Genomic DNA, 25,361 nt, shown 5'->3' with positions numbered 1-25,361 from the left:
ATAATAATAATAATAATAATAATAATGATGATGATGATGATGATAATGATAATGATAATAATAATAATAATAATAATAATAATAATAATAATAATAATAATAATAATAATAATAATAATAATATTCAGCCGTGCTTCGCTTTGATGGCAGCCTGACGTAAAATGGGGGGCAGGGGGATACATACACGGTTAGGGAAAAATAACAAAACAATGTTTTGGGCTCAATTGCAGTCTTAAATTGAGGACTACCGGTACTTGCAATTTGAACCTTATTGGACACTTCATTCCTGGAGGGTTTTTAAAGAACAGACTGGACAATCCTTTGTCTGAAACAGTATAGGATCTCTTGCTTGAGGAGTGGGGACTGGACTAGAAGATCACTGTTAGTTTGGGATATGTTCAGAGCCCACACATCTGATGACATAAAAAAATTGGCAAAGTCATCTCAAGTCACTTTGGCCGTTATTCCAGGTGGGCTTACATCTGTATTGCAGCCCCTAGATGTCAGTTTAAATAAACCTTTCAAGGACCATGTGCGAAGGATGTGGCATGAATGGATGACATCTGGTCAAGCTCGTCTGACAAAAGTTGGAAATCTGAGAAAGCCAGACATAGAACTAATAGCACAGTGGGTTCGTGATGCATGGGAAGATATTCCAGAGGACATGGTGCAACGTGCCTTCAAGAAATGTGGCATTAGTAATGCTATGGATGGCAGTGAAGACAGCGCATTGTATGAGAGTGACAGCAGTGATGGTGACGACTGTGAACTCAGTGATGGCGACAACGTATATGCGGATAACATCACAGAAGCTGAAGTAGCTGAAGCTCTGTTTGGACAAACAGATGATGAGGAGGAGAACTCCAGTTTTGAGGGATTTTAGCTCTCGTTAGCTTGGTTGCTGTTACTTTTAAAGATACTGTATTTTTGATACCATATTCTTTTTGGGGACCCCCTTTTGCACTTTTATTGTTTTTCGTTCAAATAAATATTCATGTTATTTTACTTGGCTCTATCTTTATTTTTTACATTGACCAGTAGCTGCCTCATTTCCCACCCTCGGCTTATACTCGAGTCAATAGTTTTTCCCAGTTTTTGTGGTAAAATTAGGTACCTCGGCTTATATTCGGATCGGCTTATACTCGAGTATATACGGTATTTGGTAATTGATAAAAGTATACTGAATTGATGTATAAATACTATTATATACAACTTGGCTTTAATCACTTTGCAAATTTATACTTAATTTTGAAATCTTCAACATCTGACTAAATCTTATTAATGTCTTTATAATACAAACAAGATTTTCTATAATATATACTGGTTGTTAGCTTTGGAAGCCATATTAGGCCGAAGGCTTCCACACGCTGCCACTTTCTCCTGTGTGGGAAAATAGGAGAAGGGGGTGGTGGTACAAGGGGCTATTAGACATAACATTCTTCCTGCCGGTCAAGGTCAGGCTGAGCCCACATCTAGAGGAGGAGTGGCCGGAGTGATGTCTCAAGATGGGACGGTTGGAGATTGGAGCATGTGATTGGCAGAGGGGTCATGAAGATGGGGATTTTGGGGTTTGTATTACTGAGGGAGAAACCCGGATCCCCAGAATTGGATTTCATCCAACTGTGCCAGTTTACCTATGCTAGTAAAAGACCTTTGAAAGATGTTTGCTTCGGAGTCTTTTCTGCAGGAGGGGGTTTTCTGGAATGTTGACACTGGTAGTTAGAATACTCATTTTAGAGGTATGGACAGGTGGATTTTTTTTCAATGAAATTCAAGAAGCGGGTTCTTTATTTTCCACCAAACTAAATCAGTATGACATTAAGTATGATATTTAAGTAAAATTGATGGGATAAAACAGCTCAAAATATAAATGAAAAGAATGGTTTGTGTTCAAAGAAAAAGTGATAGAAAGATATTAACACAGTGTTGGAAGAAATGTCTATCTGGATTCAGTTCCAAGTGGAAACACTGGAAACATGGAGAGTGCTTGAAAATATGGTTTAATGGTGGACATGATCACCCTCTCTTGGGCCCCGCCTTGGAGCTTCCTGTTCCTGTATTCTGATTGGTTCTCAGATTCCCATGGAGCCATGCAGGGGTAACTTTGTAGTGTCTTGAGTCCCAAGCTTGGTTGAATCTTGCTGGGTGATGTAATCTCCCCAGGTGCCATATGGTGACTTCTGTTGCTAGATGGGTAGAGGACTAATCCTATCATGTCCTGAGGGCCATGTCTTAATCCCATCACCCTGGAGCTGAAGGGGGAGGCAGGGAGCTGCTTTGTCTTTAAAATATGATTCTCCTTTTCTCATCCACGGTAATATAATATTCTGCCATTTAAATATTTCTAAAATATTTTATTCTTCTAGAAGGGGGGTGGGTGCTAATTTCCTACAATAGTAGATTTATTCCTTGGATATCTTATCCTCTTCCATATTTCTAAACCAGATTTTTATTTTTAAAAAACTGTCTTGCCTCAAATATGAATGTCATCTTCAATTTATAATCCAGGAACAATGTGCAATTGACATCTTTTTCTTTTCCATATGTAGAAGCAGAGTGTTTGCTATCAGTGGAGTAATAGGCTGGGTTGGAGGATGCACAGGAGACAATTCTTCAAACAGAACAAGTAGTGGGTCTGTATTGTTCTATGGCTTCTTTTTTTCTTGCAAAAAGAACAGAATAGAATAAAAACTTTATTGTAACTTTAAATGTACACTAATCAGCATACATTAAAATTAAATTGTACTGCATTCGGTTCTCAAAAGATAACCATTATGCATATACCCTCAAGAATCATAAAGTAAGAGAAATACAGTCATACAAAACTTTTCTGTTAAATAGCTAGAAATTCTGAAAGCCCCAGATCCTAAAATTTAACATACTGATTTACTTAAGGGAAGACTAATTTGTTTCTAATTAATCTACTTATAAAACAATTTTTGATTCACTCAATCTTTGAATGATGTTCAATTCATTTTGGAATCTTGTAACACAATTTTTCCCTATTCTATCCTTCTTTAAGCAGTTTTTAACTTAAACACAGTATCATCTTACTTTTAGATAAGCACAGTTCAAATAACATTGTTTTCCAGGTAGCTACTTGGAAACTGAAAAAAGAACTAGTGTTCAAATTTCTTTAATATGCTTGCTATGCAACAAAGATCAGAAGTGTTTGTTAGCATGAAAGCCACAACTACCCCAATTCACCTGTTCTCTTCTAATCCTTTTTCCTGCAGGACAGAATCTAGAAGTTTGAGAAATATTTAAACAATATTTATTTTTATTTACAAGTACTTACATTATTTGGAAACCACTTCAAAGGGCTATTCGGGTAAGATTTTTTTTAATTTATTTTGTCACAACAATATATATAAGCATTTGTAAATGTAAAGTATTGTTATAAAAATAATCAGTTCATAGCCCAACCGCTTAGTTTATTCATTCCTTCAGATGCTTCTTCTTCAAGCATTTTTGGGATCAGCCCACCTGATGCGTTTCATATATAGCCTACCACTCCCATCACCCCACCGATCTGCATAAGGACAGTAGTAAACCCGTTCTTGCACGAAGACACTGCAATTCCCATCATGCAACACCCGAAGGAGGTTTCCAACATGCAAAGCAGCACTGACGTCATCCAGGAGCGCCCATGCATTTACGACGCGAGGGTTTATGACGCGAAGAGCATGGTAAGCTGGTAATAGTTGCAAAATTCCTTTTAAAAAATAATTTTTAAAATGTAGCTTCGTCCATTGGGTCACCAGCCACAAAGTCAAGAAAAAAAATGCGTGAAATAAAAATGCTTTTGGTAATTTCTGCCTACTCTATACTGTCTTAGCTTCCATTTGCCATGGGGTATTTAAAAAACGGAAATTAACGTCGTTATGGTAACGGATGTTTTTTTGTTTTTTGCTAACTCTCTGGAAAGTTCTGGGAGAAGTGTCTTATTTTTCTTTAAATGATGCCCAGTCTCACACTTAATATCACATGCTGTTAGCAATATAGTCCAAGAGATAGATTTTGAAAAAATGAATGGAAAACAGTCAAACCAAGGCCTACTACTCCCGCCTTTAACCGTGGTTGGCCATAGAGCATAGCAACAACCAATGGAGCCCAGCCACGCTTTGACGCCGGGAAACTTCACCTGGAAGACAACGATTGGCAGGAACATAGCTCCACCTACCCCCTCCGGTCTTGCTATTGGCTCTGTGTTTGGCGTGGTGCGCTCCGATTGGCGCGGCTGAGAGGCTTCCCCCCCCGCCCCCTGCGTGTGATAGTGATAAGCTTGGGGGTCGGGCTGGCCTCGGGTTAGTGGCTCAACTGTTAAAACTCGCTCAGGTGCTCTCGCGAGGGAGGGGGAGGATAGTGGTTTCGCTTAATTGATTGCCCTTGGAGGCACGTAGAAGGCCGGTACGAAGCTGTATCTCTTTCTTTCCCGGGCTGAGATGAAGCAACTGTGGGGACTTGGCCTTTTATGCCTCCTTCTGCTGGCTGGTGAGTGCGCGTGGGGGGCGGCTTCTGGAATATTCCCTGCGTGGCGGAGGGAAAAAGAGAACGTGTCTCCCTTCAACTTTTTACCTCAGCTGAGTTTACCTTGCCGCCCTTATAGGGCTTTTGGCGTGACTGCCTCGGTCGCCGAAGGAAGGAGGTTGGGTATTTTTCCTCCGTGCCTCTTTTCCTCTGGGACAAGGAACTTAAAATGGCGGGGGGGGGGGGAGATTGTAAAACTGAGGCGCCTCTTCGGCCCGAGGAGATTTGTGGCTCTGTGGTAGCTCAGTTGGAGTCGCCCTTCTCAGAAATTGTCCCCGGTTTGTGGGATGCGGGGTTTTTAAAGGGACATCCCGAAGGCGCAAGTATGCTGCCTGTCTGGATAGAGGAGAAAGCGGAGGCACTGAGGGGCGGACCGGTAGCTTGGGAGGGGGGGCGGGGAAGGGAAAGGCTCCTGGAAGAACATTAATGAAAATCCTTTGAACTCCTGGAACATTCGTGAAAATCCTTTGAACTGAACGTAACGGGTTGAACAGGTTGAACATCAAAGCGCTCTAAACTTTTCAAGCCCAGCAAGGCCGCTTTCCGTTTGTGGGGAGTCTGGCCGGAGATTGAAAGAGGGAATTTACCCAAATGGTCCCAAGAAGGACGCTGGTGTCAGATTTATGATTTATGTTGACTGGATTTGTTTAAGTCCAATTTGGCACATGGTGTGTAATTCAGGCGTCCCCATCCTTTATTGTGTTAAGAGAGACTTGACTAACTTATGTCCTGGGAGCACTGTTTAAAAGTCTACTTTGCTTATTCGCAAGAGTTTGAAAGTGCTTAATCTTTCTAGGGGGTTTTCACATTTTTTTTCCCGTTGTCTCACCATAATGTCTGCTATGAAATACGATTTTATATTGAAATTGTAGGAGCCCCGTTGCACCATTTTCTTCTTTTGCACTTTCTTGTTTAAGCATTCTGAGATCCTCCATGCTGTGTGTGTGTGTGTGTGAGTGCATGGATTGGCAGTTTTAAATTGAATGGTGGTGTGGAGCTAACTTGTCCAAATTATCATTTTTACAGCCTCTGCCCAGGCTGATGAACCTGATGTGGATGGCACTGTCGAAGATGACTTTGGTAAAAGCAGAGAAGGATCTAGGACAGATGATGAAGTTGTTCAGAGGTTTGCTTTTTAAAATGCTTAAACCAGGCTTTATAATTCACATTTCAAACACATGCTCCGCTTACTGATTAAAATGAGACACACACCTAAATAGGGATGCCTGCCATCCAGATCTAATACTTTGATCTAGGGGATATTGGTGACTTGTATAAAGATTCTAATGCTGGTGAAATCTTGGAGAACATTTGCCAGTTTTACTTTGGAAAATTGGACTGTAATTGTCATGAAAAAACTTGTAAACAGTTTTGTAAGGCATTATGTATTTGGAGGGTAGGTGCTTTGTTAAATTTATTATTATGTTTTAACAAAGATGCTTATTTTTCCAAAAGAAGATTGCCCCAGAAATACCTTTATACAGGAAAGCTTGCATGAAAACCTAATGATTATACAGTTGCATTCAGAATGCATTACGGAAAAAATAGTTTGAAAAATGAAATGGAAGTCCTTGATAATTTTTCAAGCTGCAAGAAAAGGATAAGATAAATAGCTGAAATTGATGCTATGATGACAATTGACATGGTTTTATTTTATGTATTTTCACGGACAATAGTTTTGATAACAGAATAGTTTGCTTTTGTGCTTGGAGAACTGATTATGTGGGGGATAGGCAACCAAATTTTTTGCAAGAATTTTAATTTGTATACTTAAATAATTTGTATAATCTCTCCAGGGAGGCAATTGTTTCTTGTTTATAAATGAAAGATAAATATTTGTGTTTCTCATTAATTTGGCCAATTCATCAAGAAGGATTATGTGCTTTTACTACTGCTTGCATTATCTTAATGAATTTCCAATTATTAAAGTGCAGAAGATTTATTATAATTTACCAGTAGACATAATACAATTGTTGAAATAGCTGCATGGAAATTAATTATAAAACAAAATACTGTATCCTGCTACAATAGTTTATAGTAAGTATATTGTCTTAGCTACCCAAGAAGGTTGAAATGTATGTAGAATGTGTGAAACACTACAAAGAGAGAAAAAAGGGGAGGGAGTTTTAATTTAAAGAAAATGTAAACTTCACATACAGCAGGGAAATCTTCTGCAAGCTAGTATTTGACTTCATCTGGAGTTATAGCAAAAGCATACATGAGTCTAGAACAATTCTTATTTTGTCAGCATTACAGAAAAATAAAGGATTAATAATACATAAATGGATTTTTGTTCTTTTTAGGGAAGAAGAATCTATTCAATTGGATGGTTTAAATGCATCACAAATAAAACAACTTAGGGAAAAATCAGAAAAGTTTGCCTTCCAGGCTGAAGTAAACAGGATGATGAAACTTATTATCAATTCGCTATATAAAAATAAAGAGGTATGCCTTAATATACCTTTCTAAAAGTTTTGATACAATTTTTTCCGATGGTTATGCCTGACTACTCTAAAATTTCTTACAGATTTTCCTTAGGGAATTGATTTCAAACGCATCAGATGCTCTAGACAAAATTCGGTTGTTGTCATTGACTGATGAAAATGCTCTTTCTGGTAATGAGGAACTCACAATAAAAATTAAGGTAAGATACTACTGATTTCCCTTAATGTTTGTTTAAATTATTTCAGTTTCTATTGTTTTAAATACATCTTTTGTATAATTTGGAGTAGTTAATGCAAAGATTCAAGTATGACTTTTTCACATTTTTTGGAAGGGATTGACTATAGAAAAGGATAGATGAGAGTAAACTTGCATCAGATTCATTTAACAGACTGCCCTTTTTTTCTTCAGATTATTCTATAACAGCTTCTTTAGGACAGGTCTATCATTAAGTTCATTATAGACCACCAATTTAAGCATTATTTATTAAAATTGATGCCTGTTAAATTGGCAATTTAAATAGGCATGTTAAATTCATATCCAACTAGTTATTTTTGTTTTACAGTGTGATAAAGAGAAGAATATGCTTCATGTTACAGACACTGGAATTGGCATGACCAAAGATGAGCTAATCAAAAATTTGGGTACCATTGCTAAATCTGGTACAAGTGAATTTCTAAATAAAATAACTGAAATGCAGGAAGAAAACCAGTCAACTTCCGAATTGATTGGTCAGTTTGGTGTGGGCTTCTATTCTGCCTTCCTTGTGGCAGATAAGGTTATTGTTACCTCAAAGCATAATAATGACAGTCAACATATCTGGGAATCCGATTCAAATGAGTTCTCTGTAATTGAAGATCCTCGGGGTGATACCTTGGGACGAGGCACTACTATAACGTATGTTTTACAACTTTTATTAATATTTTTATGTATTAATGAAAATACTTATTTGGTTTTTATTGAATCAAATGTATTTTGATGAAATCTGCAAAGGTACAGAAAATTTCTAATGAAAGATTCAGTGCTGCGTAATACTTAAAAGTATTAAAGATCCCTCAACTAGGGTGAAATTTTTAGCTATATTAGCAATACAGCAATATTAGATTGCTATTTCCTCTGTTAATTAATGATATTTTTTAATATGTGATAGAATCAATTTTTCATAGAGTAATTTTATAATTGGGTATAAATTTGACTAGACAAATGCTAATCTTCAAAAGAAATGGTTTTTTAACAGTTACAAGGTGTTTCTGACAAAGTGTACATAAAATCTCAGCTAAATCTCTTTCCATTTTAAACTTTAGTTCTGGCAAGTAATTCTTTTTTTGTATGCTTGATCCGGAGTTATGTTATACATGGTAGAGAGATTTAGTGTGATAAAGACCAGCTTTCTTTGTTGGAGGCTTTGAATTTAATTACCATTTCTTGTAATTTACTCATTTTTTGAACCACTCTGTATTTCATTATCTTCCATGGAAAGGAAGGCTTTCATTGTGACCAAAAAGTCAGCAGTTGGTTTTAGCAGTTAGCAGTTGGTTTTTTAAAACCTGAACTTCCCTGATGGTAAAAATTTCTTGGTGTTCAATATTATACAGCAAACCTACCATTGTTATCTATATCGAAGTATCACAAAAAAAGTTAGTGCTAATGCCACCAATGAAACTACATTTGATAAAAGGAACAGACAGTATATGAAATGTCAAAGCTCTCTTTGTTTGAAATATTTTAGCAGTAGAACTTATCAGTTCTATGTAAAATATAATTTACATTGTTGCACTTCTTTTAGTAACCTTTTTGTAAGGTTAATAGTTCAATTTCCAAAGTTGTTAATGCAACACTGAATTGCTTTTTTTTTTTTTAGCCTTGTTTTAAAAGAAGAAGCTTCAGATTATCTTGAACTGGATACAGTTAAAAACCTGGTCACGAAGTATTCCCAGTTTATAAACTTCCCTATTTATGTATGGAGTAGCAAGGTACATATTTTGTAATACGGCTAATCAGCTTAACGTTTAAAGTGGAAGATATACTAGTCATGAAAATCAGTTTTCAGAGATGAAATTTGTAAAGAATGATTTATTCTCCATGCTTGGCACAAGGAAAAACAAATCAGGCAACTTTGATAGGAAAAAATAGGGTTCTAGTTAAGTAAATGAAATTTGAGAACTTTGTGTAAGAATTTTTCATGATCTAAAATATGAATACATTCATATACCCGCCTGTTATTTTTAGTTGCATTTTGCAGCAATGTCAGTTACGATTTCTTGAAGATGCAGCACTCTTAGTTTAGCAAGTACTATATAAAAACTACATAAAAACATATATCAATCTTAAATGATTTGATGTGACATTTACATGGAATATTTCTTCAGTGTTTTTGACTGTTTGTTTAAAGTACAAGATAAGTTTAGATCAGAACAGAATAATAGTTGGAAGGGACCTTGAAGGTCTTTGTCCAACCCCCTCTGCTCAAGCAGAAAACCCTATACTGTTTCAGACAAATGAAGTTTACATTAATTGCGTATGATAGTTAGGTATCCTAATTGCTTATGAGAACATGTTTGAAAAATTACTTGAATTAATATGCAATATTTCTGTAGACTGAAACTGTAGAAGAGCCTCTTGAAGATGAAGAAGTGAAAGACAAAGATGAGACGGATGATGAAGCTGCTGTGGAGGAGGAGGAAGAAGAGAAAAAACCCAAAACTAAACCGGCAAGATTTCTTAACATTTAAAATTATTCAATCAAATTAATTAACATAGCTTTTTTAGATTTTATCAAATCAGTTTGTCAAAAACTGATTGTTTCATTTTATCAGAGAGTAAATGAATGAATTTGGAAATGCTTGCAGGTTCAGAAAACAGTCTGGGATTGGGAGCTTATGAATGACATAAAACCAATTTGGCAAAGGCCAGCTAAAGAAGTAGAAGAAGATGAATACAAAGCTTTCTACAAAACATTTTCTAAGGTGGGTTTACCTTTATAGCTTGGGACTGATCTAGGATCATGTCTATCAAAATTCTTAGTACCTGGTATTGAAGAATTGGAGCAAATATAAACAGCTTTGTTTTGAGCCTGCTGTGTCCTGTACTAATGCATTCCTCATATGTGGAACAAGAGCAAAAATATTCCTCTCCATACCATGCATATGTTGGGTGGAATGAGTAAAATATCCACTTATATTCATAATGCATTTATTTTCAACCTTTGTGGAAGTGAGGATTTAGGATTTGGCTTTTTTTCCAGGAAACCGATGATCCAATGACTTACATTCACTTTACTGCTGAAGGAGAAGTAACATTCAAGTCCATCTTATTTGTTCCCAGTACTGCTCCACGTGGCTTATTTGATGAATATGGATCCAAAAAAAGTGACTTTATAAAGGTAAAAATCGGATCCAACTTTTTAAAAAGCAAGAGAAGTTGCAGATATAGTCTTGCAAAAAATAATCACAGTTAAAATTTTGTTTTGCAGCTGTATGTCCGTAGAGTATTCATCACTGATGATTTCCATGATATGATGCCCAAATACCTTAACTTTGTCAAGGGTGTTGTAAGTATTTTTAGGGATAATATGCACTAGCCATTTAAAAATGTATCTTTTTATTATTATTTTTGCTAAACCTCTGTAAATGTTCCTTCTCTAAATTTAGGTAGATTCAGATGATCTTCCTTTAAATGTGTCTCGTGAGACCCTCCAGCAACACAAACTACTAAAGGTATGTCAATTACTACTGTAGCTTCTGACTAGTCTTCAAGACAATATCTAGGACTGTTTTTATATTCCCTACTTCCTAGGAACTTAACTCAGCAAGGATGGTAGTGAAATCTTTCAAGCCCCATTAGCATCCAGTCCTTACTAGTAGATTCAGTTACTCTATATGTGGGTTAAACAATGGTAAAGGACCATGTACTAGAATGGATTTTATCTATAAATGTCTCAAGGTGGCGAACATAATACTTCCTCAAAGGACCATGAACTAGAATGGATTTTATCTATAAATGTCTCAAGTTGGCGAACATAATACTTCCTCATCCTATTTACCCCACAGCAATGACCCTGTGAGGATGGGTAGGACTGAGAATGAATGGCTCACATAGCTGGCTTCCATCTTCAAGTCAGGATTAGAATTCAGTTCATGGTTTCTAGATTGATATTTTAACCACTAAGCCAAATTGGATGTTCTCTTATATATAAATTTGTCATGCTAAAGAACAGGATGAGAATCACTTTATTCTAAACTAGTTTAAGAAGGGAATGTGCAACAGTGTTCATAACAGCTTTGAAAGCCAAATGAAAGATCAAAATGAAAGAAGCAACTTAGAACTAAGAAGAAATTTCCTGAAAGAACAATTAATAAGTGGAACAACTTGCCTGCAGAAGTTTTGAATGCTCCAACACTGGAAATTTTAAGATGTTAGATAGCCATTTGTCTGAAGTGGCGTAGGGTTTCTTGCCTGGGCAGGGGGTTGACTAGAAGACATCCAAGGTCCCTTCCAACTCTGTTGTTATTATTATCATGATCAATACAAACAGTATACTTAAATTGGGTTACTCAGTTGTGAGATGGGCAGCATATAAATTCAATAAACGTAATACTGAAAAGTGTACATGAGTTGTGTCATTTGTATAATACCATCGCAGAATATTATCTCTTCCCACTCATACTGTGATAGCCAGGGGAATATGAATTCTTCTGGTTGCTGGGCACAGTCAAGATATTAGAACACAGCAGCCTGTAATTACTGCAGGTTCAAGCCCAGCCCAAGGTTGACTCAGCCTTCCATCCTTTATAAGGTAGGTAAAATGAGGACCCAGATTGTTGGGGGGGCAATAAGTTGACTTTGTAAATATACAAATAGAATGAGACTATTGCCTTATACACTGTTAGCCGCCCTGAGTCTTCGGAGAAGGGCGGGATATAAATGTAAATAAAAAAAATAATAATAAAAAAATTAAAGGCATCTGTTACAGGAGGATGAGTGTACATCGGAGCCAACATTATGACATAGAAACTAAGCCCAACAAGTCCAATCACACTTGGCCAATAAAAATTCTATTCTATTCTATTCTATTCTATTATACAGTTTTAGTTTTCTCAGATTCGCCTGCAATATTTCTCACAAAAGGGAAGAATTTCCATATAAGTTGATTTCAACTCCTAGAATTCTCAGCAGTTTTCATTTAGATATACCATGAATTGAAGTCAGTACATCTAGAAGTTGCTCAGATTGTAAAATGGTGTTCATTTAAACTAGGATCAAAAGATTAATCATGTTTTCTTTGTAACTTTTCTGAATTTTTAGGTAATCAGAAAGAAACTTGTCCGGAAGACACTTGATATGATCAAAAAGATTGCTGAAGAAAAATACAATGACACATTCTGGAAAGAATTTGGCACAAATATCAAACTTGGAGTTATTGAAGATCATTCAAATCGGACTCGTCTAGCTAAACTTCTTCGTTTCCAGACTTCTCATCATGAAAGCAACGTTACTAGTCTAGATCAGTATGTAGAAAGAATGAAAGAGAAGCAAGATAAAATCTATTTCATGGCTGGTTCAAGTAGAAAAGAGGTAAAAAGTCAGTTTCTAACTAACCATTTCTAATTCATTCTTTTGAAGCTATAAACATATAAAATTGGGGGTATCTTGTTCAATAAATATGATTTGCAGTGGTAAATGCATTATTTTTTTCCGTCTAAAATTTTACAGCAGTATGTCGTACTAAATGTTTTGAATTGATCTTGTAGGCTGAATCTTCACCTTTTGTGGAACGGCTTCTAAAGAAAGGTTATGAAGTTATATATTTGACAGAACCAGTGGATGAATATTGTATTCAGGCTCTCCCAGAGTTTGACAACAAAAGGTTTCAGAATGTTGCTAAAGAAGGAGTGAAGTTCGATGAAAGCGAAAAGTCAAAGGAAACTCGGGAGGCTTTAGAAAAAGAGTATGAACCCCTATTAACTTGGATGAAAGACAAGGCTTTAAAGGACAAAGTACGTATTTTAGAATTTGGTATTCTTCCAAAAATGTGTGCTGTATTTGTACTTAACACTACTTTTTCTTTCTTTTTAGATTGAAAAAGCAGTATTATCTCAGCGATTAACCCAGTCACCATGTGCTCTTGTAGCTAGTCAATATGGATGGTCTGGCAACATGGAAAGAATCATGAAGGCTCAGGCTTACCAGACTGGGAAAGATATCGCTACCAAGTAATATATAATTTATACAAATATTTCTGTGCCTCATTTGGATCCTAATGTAATTTGTTTGGTTTTGATGTAACATAGCATAGGAAGTTGGTCACTTAAGTCTTAGTTAACAAATGTATGCAATGTGGATAGATCAGTGAGGATTCCCAACTTTTTATATTTCAACAAGTAATTTTTCTTCCTGTCCCCTTCCCCCAATAATCTGCACTAAAAATTCTCCTAGGGAAAAACTGGGAATTTTATTATCAGTGTTTGTTTGTAGGTGATAAAATTGTAGGTGATAAAATGTAATCTGAGTATTTGAATGCTTAATCTATGGTGATCTCATTTAATGTGACTAAATTTACATCGAAATGCACCAAACAATTCTTTTGTCTTTCTATATACTGCAATTCTGTATTCATTTAAATTACTGATTTGTCAGATGGAAGTTCTTTCTTTAGAAGCATTAAGTAAAATCGCTTAATTTATTTCTAGAACTTGTAACATGGTAGTAGAATATATCTAATTGCCCTTAAAATTGTCATCTCTTTTTAGTTACTATGCAAGCCAAAAGAAGATATTTGAAATCAATCCTAAACATCCTCTCATAAAAGACATGCTCAGGCGTGTTCAGGTAAGAATGTTAAAAGTTACAGATAAATCTAAGAAATGCAAAAAATAATTCAACACTGTAGCCTGTGAAATTTGATGAGTCTCAAACAGGAAATTCCTAAACAATTTCTATAATAATCTGTGGTGTTTTTGTTTGGTTTTTTGGGGGGGTCAGGAAAATGAAGATGATCAAGTAGTTGCAGATCTTGCTGTGGTTCTGCTTGAAACTGCTACCCTAAGATCAGGTTATCTGCTGCCAGATACAAAGGAATATGGAGAAAGGATAGAACGAATGCTTCGCCTGAGTTTGAACATTGACCCAGAGGAAAAGGTTAGTGAAAATACATGCAGGAGGTAGACTCATGACTGACTTTCTGAGTTGAACGTGCCAGAAAAATTCTTGGGACCATTTTCTTTTTCTGGGTTAACACTTCTGATTCAAAACGTTGTCTGCTTGTCGTTCCTGTTCTCTTTTATAGGTAGTCCTTGAGACTTACAACCATAACTGAACAAAATTTTCTTTGCTAAGCAAGGAAGTTAAGCGAGTTGTGCCCCATTTTATGACTTTTTGCCATGGTTGTTAAGCAAATCACTACAGGTAAGTGGTGGATCATGTGGTTGTTAAGCAAATCTGGCCTGCCCCTTTGACTTTTGCTTGCTAGAAGCTCCCTAGGAAGGTTGCAAATGACAATCCCAGGACACCGCAACTATAGTAAATACATGCCGGTTGCCAGCATACAAATTTTGATTGCATGCTACTATGGTCATAGGTGTGATGACTGGTCATAAGTTACTTTTTTCAGTGCTGTTGTAACTTTGAAGAATTATTAAGTGAATGATTGTAAGTCAAGGACTACCATGTACTTGAAGAACCCATTCAACTGCTGGAATTACATCAGCATAACATTTGGCTTGTTAAAAATTCGGCAGGATATACAAGTACACTCGTTCAGCAACTTTTTAAAGTTATGACGTTGACATCTCTGATACTAAAATTTCTGTCTGTAACCTTTAACTGGGCAAAACAGTGCATCATAGAGCAAAAGCTTTTCAACCAAGGTACTTCAAACAATTTACAAAATTGTTTGTACTATACAGGACTTCTGACTCCCATAGAATTGAAATTCAGCAAATTTCATAAAATATTTTACGATAATACAAAAAAAAACATTTCCTGCGGTCAGTGTCTGATGTTTGAGTGTGCAGTTCGGTATGAGCTATTTTCAAGGCAGACACATTTCTGAATATCCCCCTGAATTTTTAAAGATTTTTTTCGGTACAAGTAGTCCTCAGCCTACAGCTATTTGTTTAGTGATCATTCAAATTATGTCAGCACTGAAAAAACATGACTTACGGTTGATCCTCACTTATGCCTGTTGCAGCATCCCCACAGTCACATGGTCAAAATTAGGCTGCTGGCAATCAGCAAGTATTTATGATGATTGTAGCATCCCAGGATCGTGATCATTTGATCTTCACAGACTGCTTCCTACAAGCAAAATCAGTGGGGGAAGCCAGATTCACTTAACAATGTGATGCACTTAACTGCAATGATTCATTTAACTGTGCCAAAAGAAGGTTGTAAAAGCAGACACAATTTAACCGCCTTGCTTCGTAATGGAAATTAGGCTCTGCCATTATTGAAGCCATTGAGGAATCTGGTAAATTTATTTGGAACAATGACCCTATTTGTTGTGTAGTGATATCTAAAACATATTTTTATTGATAGGGGTTTCATAGTCGCGTGTGTGTGTGAAATATAATGGTATATAAAGTTTTGTCTTGCTAAATATTTCTAAAAGGTGGAAGATGAGCCTGAAGAACCAGAGGAAGCTGCTGAAGAAGTAGAACCAGAAGAGGAAATTGAAGCTGAGGAAGATACTGAAGACAGAGAAACAGAAAAAATGGTCAGTGTGGTTATGAAAAATTGGGGAAGGGGGAGGGCAAATAAGTGTATCAGAGTGTACCATCTTAAGGTACCGTCTTTTCTATCTGTATAATTTGTCTCAGCTAACAGAAGTTTGGGATGTAAGCATTACCGTATTTACCACCAGTACTACACTCTGGTCCTTGTGTTGACTTGATTTTACCATGTGTGGCTAGACTTTTGTCATAATCAATTTGCACTTGCTGGATCACTGTCACCCTCCTTCCCTCAAAACTTGGAAGCTGTAAAATTCCTGTCTCATGAAGATGCCGCAATGAGAACAGCCAGGAGATAGTTGCCATTTTTAAACCATGCTATACCAAAAAAAAGGGGGGGGGGAAGGAAAGTGAACATATCTAAAACTGATTTATTGGGGATTCTGTACATCTACAAAATTTAACTTAATCTATGCTTTGTTTCTTTGCAGGAGTCCACAGAGGGAAAAGATGAATTGTAAAATGCACTCTCAAATACTATCCTGTGTTTTGGATGAAGCAGGAATGTGAACTGAATTTGTTTTTTCACTGTAAAATGTTGGGGGGAGGTTTAGGGTTTTGGGCAGAAGAATTTTTTTAAGTTGCATTTTTTAAACATTCCTCACAATGTAAATTTGTACTATTTAACTGACTGCTTGGTGTAAAATCTTGTCATGTGTACAAAATTAAAATGTTCACACCAGTTGTATGGGGCATTGAAGTGCTTATTTGCTAATTTTGGATGTAAAGAAAACTTGTGTAGACTCAATTTCGCAGTGACATTTTTCTGTAACAGAAGAAACATTGGAAAAGAAAACACTTAGGACAAGAATTCTTTTCTGAAGGTCACATTAGAGCTGATATTTTTCAATTATTTCCTATTCTGCTAAAATTTGTACCAGAATCTTAGCCTGTTAAGGCAGGCTTCTGCTTAGTGGAATCTATTTTTAGCAGGTTGGCAAAGCTTAGGGAGTCTTACTTTTGCAGTAATTCATCCTAGTTTCCCTCTGAACAAATCTTAAATACATTGGATTTAGTAAAATACCATTTAAGCTTTGTTTTGTGAACCATTGTAACATATTCCCTTCATGGTGATAGAAGGAAACATACTTTGGATTACATTTTGCTGGAAGGAATGCAGGTGTTATTACCCTGCAGAAGATAAAGTAAACCATTAGATACTCAAAAATGAATGACTCCTATCAAACTGGTTAGCATCTATTTTTAAACAAGGAACAATAATGGTTTTATATACAGTGGAGCCTTTAGCTCATTCTGCTGATTGCATCTATCATATCCTGAGAGTTAAATGGACTTGACTTCTGACAGATCTTTACCATGCAGATAATTTTAAGCCAATTACACCCTCAGCCAAATTTCACATATGTGATATTTAAAGTGAAACAAGTGAGAGAAATAGAAACTTGGTCATTTTCAAAAAGAAAATGGCAATAAAACAGTGGCTAGGTGCACCTTTGCAGAAGGGCAGAGTACTAACTGAAGTCATTGCATGCCATAATAGGTATTTTTTTGCCCATTCTCATGCTTCCTCATAAACAATAACTTAGCATGGTGTTTCTGTTACTTTGTTCAATGCTTCTCTGTGAATGGAAGATAATCTGAGTTGACTTAAACAGTAATAAAACTTGATAACTTGAAGTGTTAATACAAGGAGTTGCTGCAGTTCTATCAAGTAAATGTTTGAATTTCATTCCTAGATTCTGTAGTTTCCACTGTTAAAATTTGTTTTTCCCGTATTTTAATACACGTATTTAGACGCAGGTTGAATGGAGGTTTTCGCTCAGGTGTGGAATCAAAATACTTCCATTAGACACAAGAATAAAAATATGTATATGAAGAATGTATAAATGATGACTTGTTCTTTTCAGTTTGTCCCATCGAGGTTCTATCCCACTTGCGAAGTTCAAGAAACTACTTGCACATATTAGGTTAGATACAGATAGTCCTTGACTTACTATCACAATTGAGCCCAAAATTTATGTTGCTAAGTGAGACATTTGCTAAATGAATTTTGCCCCATTTTACGACCTTTCTTGCCACAGTTGTTAAGTGAATCATTGCAATTCTTAAAGTGAATCTGGCTTCCCCATTGACTTTGCTTGTCAGGTCGCAAAAGGTGATCACACGCCCCTGGGACACTGCAACTTTGATAAATATAAGTCGGTTGCCAACTGTCTGAATTTTGATGATGTGCCATGGGGATGCTGCAAAAGTCGTAACTGAAAACGTCACTTTTTTCAGTGCCGTTGTAACTGAACATTTACTAACAACTGTTGTAAGTCGAGGACTGCCTGTATTGTCTACTAAGTAATTCTAATAACTGCAATGCAAAATACACAGAAAATTGAGTCATATCTTTACAATAAAATGCTTCCCATTAAATACATTGTGTATTTTTGAATAGATTGGAAGAGTCAGGCCCTTTTGCAGTTAATGTTGATACTCTGAATAAAAACTTCGAAATGCATAGCTCAGCTTTTCCCAGCCTAATGTCCACCAAGTGTGCTGACTACAGTTCCCATAAGTTCCCAGCCAAAAAGAATACCGTGGATTATCTCTAGAAATGAATTAACATTTGCAGAAACTATAAACATTGCATTTAATATCAGAAGTTGATTGTGAAAACTCAAAATAGCCAAGAACAAATATCACTGAAATAAAATTGTTAAGTTATTGACATAGGATGCCTGCTTTGCAGAAAACCATATTGCAGTACAGTAGTGGGAGGTTAAACCTAATCTTCAAATGGATATCTTGTTTAATTGGCTTACAGCAAAACATGTTTCCAAACATTTGCTTTTTAAATGGTAATTGAACTAATTATATAGAGAGATATCCTAGCATTCTCCATAATACACCCTGCAAAGAATTTTTAAGAGGAAAAAACTGACATAGATCTGCAACACAGAGCAATTGTAGCGAAGTAAAGGTTGCAGGTAGATACGGAAACAAAAGCAATGGCTGAGGAGGTGGTCACCTTTGTAAGGGGGAGGGAAGGAGCACACCATAGGAGAGGTAATCTTGGACTCAAGAAAAAAATACAGATACAAAATAAGTCCTTTTAAATATTCATGATTTCCCAGTTGTACATATTCAGATTATAAATCCTACTAAGGAACACTTTATGGAGGATGCAACATTATTTATTTGTCAAGAACATATTAGGTAATAAGTATAAACATGGATTGAATACATAAAATAGGTACAAACAGGAAACATTAGGACAGGGACGTTTCATGATCTTGGTTGTAAAGGTTGAACTGGCTCATCTTCCGGAGGAATATCTGGTGTCTACGAATAAATAATATCCAAAAACAAATCCATTGCATGTCCATATCAACTCATACATTTTAGAATTCCAAATTATATTAGCATTCTTCCTAGAAATTTACAGCAACTATTCATTCTCAGACTATGACAGTACCACCACCAGGTGGGTTTCTATCTGGCTGACAAACTCAGCATCTAGTCCTTAACGGAACTACATCCACATGGAGGGAAGTAAGCAGTGGGGTACCCCAAGGTTCCGTTTTAGGCCCAGTACTCTTCAATATCCTTATAAACATTCTAGAGGGAAGTGAAGGGGAACTCATCAAATTTGCAGATGACACAAAGCTGGCAGGAATAGCCAACATGCCAGAAGACCTCAAGATCCAAAAAGACCTTGACACACTTGAACGCTGGGCCCTATCAAAATGAAATTTGCCATAGATCAAAGTAAGACTTTACACAGATTAAAAAAAACCCAACTGTATAGACTGCTAGGTGAAACTTGGCTTAATGTCAGTAACTGCGAGAGGAATCTTGAAGTCCTAATGGACAAATATGAGCCAACTGCTGCAGCAACCAAAAATGCAATCCTTGGCTGCATTAAGAGGGATGGAATCAGATTTAATAGAGTTGGAAGGGACCTTATAGATCATCTAGTCCAACCCCCCACTCAAACAGGAGACCCTATTCCCGTGATGGTAAACCTATGGCACACGTGCCACAGGTGGCACGCAGAGCCATATCGGTAGGCACACGAGCTCAGCTCCATCTCAATGGTTGGAAACTAACCAAGGAGAGAAGAAACCTAGAACTAAGGAGTGAGAGCAATCAACCAATGGAACAGCTTGCCTTCAGAAGTTAGGCGTGCTCCATCACTGAAGGCTTTCAAAAAGAGACTGGACAACCATTTGTCTGAAATGATGTAGGATCTCTTGCTCAAGCAGGGGGTTAGATGACCGCCAAGGTCCCTTCCAACTCTATTATTCCATGTTCTATGTTCAATGACTAGCTCCTAGAAGCAACTTGAACCGAAAGTGAATATTACCTCAGCTGCAACCACTTAAAGCGCTTTTGGGTGCATCTCATACAGAGAAAATGGAGCACGCCAGGCACCTTTAATAAGCTGTTGACATCTGAGTCGAAAAATCCAAACTATCAATATTTTTATTTATAATGAAACCATTAATTTATTTAAAAATTGCTATTTCAAGTTTTTACAGCCATATTTGCCAAGTCTAGTGTTGAGGGCTGGTTTTGCATTCCCAACCAATTGCTTCATAGGGTTGTTCTATGAATAAAATGGTGGCAGTTCCTGCTTGTACTGCTTTGACCTCCCAGCAAAAGATACAGCATATGGTGTCAACTAACACGTAAGTAACTTCAATGACACATTTCCAAGTTCTGAGTTTAAAAAAAAATTGTGTTCATTTTTTAAAATTTGAATTTTTTTAAAAAAAAATATGGATAGAGTTCTAGGGAGAAGAACCTATAGCTAAGCCACAAAAGTAACCAATCATAAACCTCTCATCTCTGCAAAAGACAAGACACCAAAGAGCTATGCGATATATCCTAAAAGGATAGAAGAAAACCCCAATTGTATGTTATCTCTAATAAGCCTCTCTTTCTGAAGCAGAAGACGAGACAGTAATCAAGGGGGGGGGGGGCGGAGAAAGGCACTTACGAGGTCAGGTTTGTAAAATTTGTGGACGGTTTGTGCACCAGCAAGCATGGTCAAGAAGGTTGCAGTAAGAAGTTTCAAGTATTCGGGCCAACTTACACCGGCAGGCATAGTTCTGAACCTTAGAAGAAAAAAAAAGCATGGTAGAAATTAAGACATGGTCTTCCCCAGCAGGAATCAAACTTTTAACTAACCAGAGTTGGGGAGCGCATAAGAAACTTGGAGAGAAGATATTTCAGCAGTCCCAAAGCAGAATTGGGATATATAGATATACAGCAGGCCACCGAAGTCAAAGCAACAATGGACCATGGCAAGAACATATACTAATCAAGATGGTTTTATAAATTAGGGGTCTTTCTCACAAGCTCAAAATAGCACAGAGGTGCCTGATTAATCATTTTTAAGAGACATCTTCATGAAGCAACTGTAGTGTTTATTCCCAGCCCACCAAAGGCATACAAAATGTGCCATAGCTGCTAAATAAGGGTTTTCTATCCTCCTCCAGTAGTAGGTAGGTAGGTAGGTAGGTAGGTAGGTAGGTAGGTAGGTAGGTAGGTAGGTAGGTAGATAGATAGATAGATAGATAGATAGATAGATAGATAGATAGATAGATAGATAGATAGATAGATAGATACACACACACACACACATATACATGCAAAATCTAATCTACAGTGCCTTATTCATGAACTTGGTGATGATGAGATCAGAAGCGTCAATCTTCTATTGGCTGATTGAGGAGCTATTGGCATGGCCCTTCCCTATGGCTTGAAATGAAAGAAAAACCACACACCTTGTTTTTACAGAACCTGTAGAATCTGACCTATGCCTTCATGAGAATCACTCAGGTATTTTATTTTACTTATTATTTGCTGCCCACCCCGTTTTGAAGTAACTGGGTAGCTATATTATTATATGGGGTTTTAATATACAGGACATCTTCAAGATATACCAGCAATTGGGACAGGGATTATTGTAGCTAAGTAGTAGTAGGTCATGAAATGCAATATCACATAGAATAGAATAGAATAGAATAGAATAGAATAGAATAGAATAGAATAGAATAGAATAGAATAGAATAGAATTTATTGGCAAAGTGTGATTGGACACACAAGGAATTTGTCTTATTTATTTATTTATTTATTTATTTATTTAAATTTTTATACCGCCCTTCTCCCGAAGGACTCAGGGCGGTGCACAGCCAAGTCATAAAAAACAGCACAATATACAATTAAAACAAGAACTTAAAATGAGCATAATTCATAAATGGCCAGAATTAAAACAATCAAATTTAAAACCCTTAAAATTTATAAATAATAACCCTGATTAAAATTGTTTAGAATTAAAAATTTAAAAATCAAGCGGGACTGGCTCACGGCGAAAGGTCCGAAGGTCGGGTAATTGGCGCAAACCAGGGGGAAGTTCGTTCCAAAGAGTAGGAGCTCCTACAGAGAAGGCCCTTCCCCTGGGGGCCGCCAGCCGGCATTGCTTGGCGGACGACACCCTGAGAAGACCCTCTCTGTGTGAGCGTACAGGTCAGTGGGAGGCATAAGGTAACAGCAGGCGGTCCTGTAAGTACCCGGGCCCTAAGCCATGGAGCGCTTTAAAGGTGGTAACCAAAACCTTAAAGCGCACCCGAAAGACCACAGGAAGCCAGTGCAGACTGCGCAGGAGTGGTGTTATGTGGGAGCAACGTGAGGCTCCCTCAATCACCCGCGCAGCTGCGTTCTGAACTAACTGAAGCTTCCGGGTGCACTTCAGGGGAAGCCCCATGTAGAGAGCATTACAATAATCCAAACGAGAAGTGACAAGAGCGTGAGTGACCGTGCATAAGGCATCCCGGTCAAGGAAGGGGCGCAACTGGTGGACCAGGCGGACCTGGTAAAAAGCTCTCCTGGAGACGGCCGCCAAATGGTCTTCAAACGACAGCCGTCCATCCAGGAGAACACCCAAGTTGCGCACCCTTTCCATTGGGGCCAATGACTCGCCCCCAACAGTCAGCTGCAATTGCAGCTGACTGTACTGGGGTGTCGGCATCCACAGCCACTCCGTCTTGGAGGGATTGAGCTTGAGCCTGTTTCTCCCCATCCAGACCCGTATGGCTTCCAGGCACTGGGACAGCACTTCGACAGCTTCATTGGGGTGGCCCGGGGTGGAAAAGTACAGCTGCGTATCATCAGCGTACAGATGATAACTCACCCCGAAGCCACTGATGACCTCACCCAGCGGCTTCATATAGATGTTGAACAGGAGAGGCGAGAGAATCGACCCCTGAGGCACCCCACAAGTAAGGCGTCTTCAGTCGATCTCTGCCCCTCTCTCAACACTGTCTGCATCTGGTCAGAGAGATAGGAGGAGAACCACCGATGGTTCTTGGTGCATATGCTCTCAGTGTACATAAAAGAAAAGATACCTTCATCAAGGTACAACATTTACAACACAAATGATGGTCATAGGGTACAATTTAACCCTTAATGATAACAACAAAAAGTTACAGTCATACAGTCATAAGTGGAAAGAGACTGGTGATGGAAACGATGAGAAGATTAATAGTAGTGTAGATTTAGTAAATAGTTTGACAGTGTTGAGGGAATTAATTGTTTAGCAGAGTGATGGCCTTCGGGAAAAAACTGTTCTTGTATCTAGTTGTTCTGGTGTGCAGTGCTCTGTAGCGTCATTTTGAGGGTAGGAGTTGAAACAGTTTATGTCCAGGATGTGAGGGATCTGTAAATATTTTCACGGCCCTCTTCTTGATTCGTGCAGTATACAAGTCCTCAGTGTAAGGCAGGTTGGTAGCAATTATTTTTTCTGCAGTTCTAATTATCCTCTGAAGTCTGTGTCTTTCTTGTTGGGTTGCAGAACCGAACCAGACAGTTATAGAGGTGCAAATGACAGACTCAATAATTCCTCTGTAGAACTGGATCAGTAGCTCCTTGGGCAGTTTGAGCTTTCTGAATTGGTGCAGAAAGAACAGTTTTTGTTGTCCATTTTTGATGATGTTTTTGATGTTAGCTGTCCATTTTAGATCTTGCAATATAATAGAACCTAGAAATTTGAAGGTTTCTACTGTTGATACTGTGTTGTCTACTATTGTGAGAGGTGGAAGTATGGAAGGGTTTCTCCTAAAGTCTATCACCATTTCTACAGTTTTGAGTGTGTTCAGTTCCAGATTGTTTCGGTCGCACCACAAGGCTAGTCATTCGACCTCTCGTCTATATGCGGATTCATCATTGTCTCAAATGAGACCAATCACTGTTGTGTCATCTGCGAACTTCAGTAGTTTAACAGATGGATCGTTGGAGATGCAGTCATTGGTATACAGAGAGAAGAGAAGTGGGAAGAGCACAGAGCCTTGGGGGGGCCCTGTGCTAATTGTACATGTATTTGATGTGATCCTGCTTAGCTTCACCTGCTACTTCCTGTTTGTTAGAAAGCTTGTGATCCACTTACAAGTCTGTTCAGGTACCTGTAGCTGGTTTAGCTTAGTTAGAAGAGTGTCTGGAATGATGGTATTGAATGCTGAACTTTGCTTAGCAATGACAATCCCAGAACTCCTGCTTGCTGTTGTAACCCCAATATGCCTGGGTTGTTAAGTGGTAAGAATCCAAGGTAAGGAGCAGGGGTGCCATGCCAGGCTGGGAAAGTGCCTGGATCTTAATCATGTGATCAGAGGGTTGCTGCAATGTACTTTATGATCAGTTTTATGACCATACTTTCAACCCACTATAACTTTGAACATTTGCTGAACAAATGGACACAGACTGTGGTCTACCTATACACTAACTCAGTGGTAGTCAACCTGGTTCCTACTGCCCACTAGTGGGTGTTCCAGCTTTCATGGTGGGTGGTAGGAGTTTTGTCTGATACTGAAGCACTTTCCTTTTTTTTAATTTAATTGACTTTTTTTTAAAAAATCATAGCATTATTTAAAAACGTTTTCATTACGTTTTCATAAAATTCCCCGTGACAATTTAAATTTCTGAAAATATACTATTTGTATCACCCGCGCATAAGTTTAGTTCACATTACGTAAGTGAAACTAAATGGTGCTATAGTGCAACCGCAAACAAAAGAGCCTCGTCCCAGAATAGTTTGTGCATCTCCCCCCCCACACACCACCCAGCTGCAACAAACAAGCAGAGCTGGTAGCCGGCGCCCTCCCCCAAACCCAAACCACGATGTGGGAGAGGCATGCGCAGATGACGATACACGGCACATTACTGTGGAACCGGTGGGCAGTTAGAAAATTTTACTACTAATAGAGATACAAAAGTGGGCAGTAGGTATAAAAAGGTTGACTACCCCTGCACTAACTCATCCATCTTTTGGAAGGCCAAAAAGGATTTCTATGCTTATGTTTTTCTATTGTTTTAATTACTGGGTAGAGATATCTAAGGGATATTTGCAGGTCACACCCAGTTACTGTCAGTACTCTGTTACTCTTGGATCAATGACGGACAGATCATCACAGAGAAAATCTAAGTACTGTATGTTGTTGCCAAGACATGATACATAATCAATCAACTAAGGAGCTGGAGTATCTGGGAACTGAAGTGAAACAGGAAAAGGTTCTATCTATCTATTTTCCCTTCTAGAACAAGTAAACCCAACAAGTGTAAACCTGTCTCAAAATATTTTATTTATTTATTTATATATTTGTCAAAAACATATTAAATATAAGTATAAGCATGAATTGAATACATAAAATAAAT

The 25,361-nt window shown here is 37.6% G+C and overlaps 1 protein-coding gene across 1 annotated transcript; it reads left to right on the top strand.

The window, feature by feature from the left end:
- Window positions 1-4,291: 4,291 nt before the first annotated feature.
- Window positions 4,292-16,385, top strand: HSP90B1 (heat shock protein 90 beta family member 1). Its single transcript, XM_058190562.1, has 18 exons — window positions 4,292-4,494; window positions 5,557-5,656; window positions 6,834-6,975; window positions 7,058-7,174; window positions 7,538-7,869; window positions 8,834-8,945; window positions 9,570-9,683; window positions 9,822-9,938; window positions 10,217-10,354; window positions 10,445-10,522; window positions 10,623-10,688; window positions 12,277-12,546; window positions 12,723-12,968; window positions 13,048-13,184; window positions 13,722-13,800; window positions 13,954-14,109; window positions 15,581-15,685; window positions 16,133-16,385. Exons 1-18 carry the CDS (start codon window positions 4,446-4,448, stop codon window positions 16,160-16,162), a joined length of 2,388 nt encoding a protein of 795 aa, XP_058046545.1. The 5' UTR covers window positions 4,292-4,445; the 3' UTR covers window positions 16,163-16,385.
- Window positions 16,386-25,361: the final 8,976 nt, after the last annotated feature.

Source organism: Ahaetulla prasina, chromosome 7, assembly GCF_028640845.1.
Source record: "Ahaetulla prasina isolate Xishuangbanna chromosome 7, ASM2864084v1, whole genome shotgun sequence".
Taxonomy (NCBI): domain Eukaryota; kingdom Metazoa; phylum Chordata; class Lepidosauria; order Squamata; family Colubridae; genus Ahaetulla; species Ahaetulla prasina.
Note: the sequence above shows the minus strand (reverse complement) of the source record. Positions and strands in the feature narration are given on the sequence as shown.

Excerpts from the sequence above, each read along its gene's own strand:
- HSP90B1 (XM_058190562.1), top strand. The coding sequence starts at position 4,446 with ATGAAGCAACTGTGGGGACTTGGCCTTTTATGCCTCCTTCTGCTGGCT. Across the intron at positions 4,495-5,556 it reads ATGCCTCCTTCTGCTGGCTG|CCTCTGCCCAGGCTGATGAA; the intron begins GTGAGTGCGCGT and ends TCATTTTTACAG. Across the intron at positions 10,689-12,276 it reads AGCAACACAAACTACTAAAG|GTAATCAGAAAGAAACTTGT; the intron begins GTATGTCAATTA and ends CTGAATTTTTAG.